This window comes from Choristoneura fumiferana, chromosome 22 (assembly GCF_025370935.1).
Source record: "Choristoneura fumiferana chromosome 22, NRCan_CFum_1, whole genome shotgun sequence".
NCBI lineage: Eukaryota > Metazoa > Arthropoda > Insecta > Lepidoptera > Tortricidae > Choristoneura > Choristoneura fumiferana.
The window spans coordinates 5474496-5479445 of record NC_133493.1 but is presented as its reverse complement, the minus strand read 5'-3'; the positions used below and the strand labels follow the sequence as shown (position 1 = coordinate 5479445).

Below are 4950 nucleotides of genomic sequence, written 5' to 3'. Positions count from 1 at the left end.
ACCAAGAAATTCACAATATTTCTGTATTTACGTAAATCTTTGATCAAAAATTATTATTATTGAATACATATTTTTTTGTAAAAGTCAACTTTACGTATAAATAATCTCATACGCCGATTGCTTTTGTGTAATAAGTCGAGTTATTTGCAATTTGGATACGGATTCCAGAAGAAAAACGCCACATGAGATTACATGCTTTTGAGAGATTGAGTATGGGAGTTGGACCAAGTACTGCCTTGACTAAACACACAGTGCATTATTATACCGTTTAGGCTGAATACTAAACTATATATTATTAGACTGTATAGGTACTAAATCGCCCAGGAGTCATGAAAAAAAAACCGTTTTGCTGAAAATAAACATTTATTTGTTACGTTAAAAGCATAGCATTAGAGTAGGTATATAGGTACTACGAAAGACCGTCATATAGTTAATTCAGTAGTAAAGAATAATTTTCCGATGCCTTGTCTTAAAAATCTTTTCGCACGTTAAAGAGCATGCCCTTCTGCCAGTTCCCTCTATGGTTTGGGAAGTCAGTCCTGGAAGCTCCAAGGTTCAGGTTTACCGCTGACGATGGAGTCTGGTGGAGATTCAGCCCGGCACCGACCTTGTAGTCTGTCTGCTTGAACATTGGAGTGTGGGATACTGAGGCAGTGGCACCCAATGTGTTCCTAAGGGGAAATGGGCAGAGTAAGAGTATTGTTGGGGTACTAAAGTCACCGACATAGTTTGAAGGTTATGCAAGTTAAAGTGGCAATGGGCAGGTCACACCGCTCGAAGAACAGATAACTGTTGGGGGAGAAAAGTCCTCGAGAAGCGACCAAAGAGCAATCTTTCATTACATAGAAAAATTGCTCGTTCAAAGTACCAGGATACCTACATAATTTATTATTTGGCAGGTTTCTTGAAGAATTTTCTGACGATTTGGACATCTTGTTTGAAAGGCACTACGTCAATCTATTAGGCTACCATAGCCTATATATAAAAAATATATATATTTAAATCTTTACTCGGTTTGGATAGGTATTTAACTAAATGTAAACAAAACAACGTCAATTGGTGTCTTAAATATTGAAATTCCCCCATTAAACTATCTAAACATTTACATTTCTGTATTGAAATACACTAGTCTAGTTTGCATTACAATGATAGATAAGTAAAATGTAAAAAAAACCTTGAATGTACCAAATCTGGCAGCTGAAGTTTGTTTACTTTTAGTTAAATACTTATCAAAAACAAGCATAAATAATTTGTTTAACTGATGTTAACACTATCTTAAAATAGCCAAGCTGCATTACAAATCGCCTAATAAGTACAACAATAAGTAATTACACAAAAAAATAAAAAATAAAATAATAAGTCTTGTCCCACACCACAAGGCTAGCTGCATTATAGCGCTGGGTTGTGATGCCAATGCCAATACGTTCGGCCCTTAGGGATCATCCCGAAAAATTACATAGTTCCCGCGGGATAGCTATAAACGAATTCTTCGCTGGCGGAGTCGCGGGAAAAAGCTAGTTGCAATTTTTTTTTTATTTTAAGCCGGCCACACACGCTAGGTTATAACCCATGGTTATGCCTGCACAGTTCATATGTGCAGGCATAACTGAACGTATGTTATGACAGGACTCCTTACCTGCGCAAGCAAAATTCGATATATGCAAATTGATAAGTATTTTTTTGGTTATGCCTACACAAATGAACTGCGCCGGCTTTACTTGACTGAAAAGTTTGTGAGCGTAACGTACTTGTAACTATAGTCCACTCCACCACCGTGCGTGACAAAGTTAGATCCATTTTTCGGCATGGTACTGGTAGCAAAGGTATTGACGCCAACTTTGTGGTTCTCTGTCTTCATGAGGTTCATAGAAGCTGAAGCAGTCGCTTGGTTACCACCATGCGTGTGCACTGCGCTCAGGCTGCCACCAAATCCAGATCTGGGAATAAAATAAGTAAAAATGTCATCATCGTCATCAGCCTATAGCAGTCCACTGCTGGACATAGGCCTCCCCCAATGAGCGCCATTGCGCCCTGTCCTCGGCTCTACCAAGACCGCAGCCTGAGGTATCGGCAATATTTGGAAGAATTATATTTTTTCTTTTAGAAATATAAAATTTTACTCGCAAATGTGTTGAAAAACATACTAACTAATAGACTCGTTCGTAATTCCTTATTTACCGCCCTTAAGACACAATGTACTATTTTAATAATATAATCGACTTATTATGCCACTATTGGAAAACCCACTGGGGGTTAGTGTAGTAGGCGAGTTACAGCGATTCAATACATAAGTATTGTCATGTGTTTTATAATATAATAAAGAGTTTTACAATACAAAACAATATACATAATTACAGTTTGAGTCTCGGGAAAGTACATAGGAAGGTTTTTATTCCGGAAAATTGCATAGTTCCCGCGGGATAGTGAAAAACGAATTCTAGGCGGACGGAGACGCGGGCAACCGCTATTGATACATATATAATAGCGACGCGCCCCGGCTTTGCACGGTTATAGTTTTTGGAAAACGGAGCTGGAAAAGGCGAGACCAATGCCTTTGATTAAAGCTCATTTTTGAAAATTGTATCCGAGCGAAGCCGGGGTGGGTAGCTGGTTATGATTCAGATAAGGAATAAATGCATCTTCTGTACCAAAAGCTCGTTTTTAACTATCCGGACAGCTAACGATGGGAATTCCCTGCCTAAACGTTACAAGCTTAAAATCTGATCTTGAAATAATCTCATTCTAAGTTGTCAATCGAAGTGCCACTTACTTCTCAGCTGCCACGTTACCGCCGAAACTTTTGTAAGCCCCGCCGTCGGTCAAAGAATTCACAAATGCACCGCCCGAAATCGAATTACCCGGTTCCCCGTGGGCTACACTCAAATTGTAATTCTTGCTTCCTTCTCTATCATGGTTTTGAGACATACCACTTTGCACAGACATTTTATAATAAACAAAAGAAACACGCTACGTTTGAAAAAAAAAGCAGAACGTTCGGAATACTTGAATAAACAAATGAAGTGTACGGTTTGATAAAAGCGTAGGAATGAATCGACTGTTTGTTGGGCGGTCTTTATATAGCGAATGGTAATTGGTCGGTAGTTCCCCTGGGTTGAATTGCAGTTAGTGCGTTCTTTAGTAAAACGAGAACTACTCTTTTTTTAAATTACTTATGTTTACCCGTGGCTTTGCCCGTGTAAGTCATTAAATCCATCAGATTCAAATTCTAGAATTTTACTAAATTTTCTTGAGGATTGCTAAAAATTACAAGGGTTGCATTATAGACATCAGTGTCAAATTTTGATGACTATATCAAGCAGACGATCGAAGAGCGGATCCCGATCCGGATAAAAAGTGGCTTATTGTCATTCCAGATGCTGAGTTGTCGAAGGGAGCACTCCTCTGTTTTTTTCGAAGTAGATTGTCGCCAGTGGGGTTACACTTAAAACGTCACCTTAGAATTTTACGAGAAAGGAAAAAGTTTTGTCATGCAAGCAAGTCTATATAATGTATTACTATAATCTTCTTATTTACTAAAGATGTATATATACTTCGATGTCACATAAAATATAAACACACATATATAATTATAAAAAAAAACTATTCCTCTATTTTTATATAAAACTACTCCAAAATGATGCACGCATATACGAGTCTATCGCTATCCTTTTAATTTTAAAGAACAAATAGCATGCGCACTCTCTTTCTTTAAATGGACGGACTACAAATTCTTCTATCGCATGGAATGGTTGGTTGGGACCTCTCAGTCGCACATATTCACTTGCAACAATATTTCACTTTTTACTCGACTGCCCGAAGGAGGGTTGTTTTTCGAGCGTATGTATGTATGTATGTATGTGGGTATGTATGTCCATTTCTTTGGTTCTCGCTGCAGCCTAAACGGAGCAAGTTACTAGTATCGATTTACCTGTTTATACCTGCCTACTCGAGAGTTGTGACGGGAAAAAAATAGGCAACCTAACGTTTGCATATTCTGTGGATTTCATACTTTCGATTGGTATGGAATTTGTCTATTAACCAAACCGTTATTGGACTGAAATGTTTTAGACAACCCATATGTATCATATTAAATTTAATATAAAATACGTTTCATCCATTAACCAGTTCGGTGAAGGTCGTTCTTAAACGGATTTTCTACTATAGTGTGTGTGAAGTTCCCAATCCGCACTAGGACCGCGTGAGAACCTAACATATACCTACTAATATTAATAATGCCCTCATTAATCACTTGACACATAACACAAATATCGCCGGAAAACGCGAATAGGTCCATCTATAATAATATTTGTTTTGCTTTGTAGGGACTCCCCGTACCGTTCTAAATATAATCGAAGAACTGTTGCATGAGGCATGCCATGACTAATACAATTGACTTCATTCGTTTGTTTGGGAGTAGTATCATTCGCTATCGGTGGTATCACTTCCCGTGGTTAGGCTGTATGTATGTAATTAAATGTAAATGTAAAAATATCTATACTTACTCCATAAAAATGATTTTACTTTATCATAATTTATTTATTTCTTTTAGGGAAAAAACAGCATAAAATAATAAATAGTATAAAAAACATAAAGATACTACATTAGCTAGAACAGTTTCCATTAACTTCGATAAGTGACATCATGCTGCAAAGGCAACACAATTTAACACAAATAAAAACCGACCAAGAGCGTGTCGGACACACCCAAGATAGGGTTCCGTAGCCATTACGAAAAAAAGTCAAGTATTATTATGTGCGTTATAACGCAATTAAAACACTTACTACAGTCTTAAAATCTATTACCAGAAAAAGAGCGTATCTTCACGGCACTTACGTCCTTTTGTTGAGAAGCGCAGTTTTTCGGCAAGAACTCAAAAACGGTATATCCGATCATGTGGAAACCAATTTTCGTTGAAAGTTTTATTAAACGTTACCTTTCCACATTTTTTGC

General features: G+C 37.4%; 1 protein-coding gene across 1 annotated transcript; it reads right to left on the bottom strand.

The window, feature by feature from the left end:
- Positions 1-356: 356 nt before the first annotated feature.
- Positions 357-3028, bottom strand: LOC141440427 (defense protein 3-like). Its single transcript, XM_074104951.1, has 3 exons — positions 2771-3028; positions 1749-1937; positions 357-671 (listed from the first exon to the last, which is right to left on the bottom strand). Exons 1-3 carry the CDS (start codon positions 2941-2943, stop codon positions 470-472), a joined length of 564 nt encoding a protein of 187 aa, XP_073961052.1. The 5' UTR covers positions 2944-3028; the 3' UTR covers positions 357-469.
- Positions 3029-4950: the final 1922 nt, after the last annotated feature.

Bases quoted from the DNA above. Each gene is read 5' to 3' on its own strand.
- LOC141440427 (XM_074104951.1), bottom strand. From the start codon at position 2,943: ATGTCTGTGCAAAGTGGTATGTCTCAAAACCATGATAGAGAAGGAAGC. The intron at 1,938-2,770 runs GTAAGTGGCACT...TTTTATTCCCAG, and splicing joins GGTAACGTGGCAGCTGAGAA to ATCTGGATTTGGTGGCAGCC. The intron at 672-1,748 runs GTACGTTACGCT...ATTTCCCCTTAG, and splicing joins GGAGTGGACTATAGTTACAA to GAACACATTGGGTGCCACTG.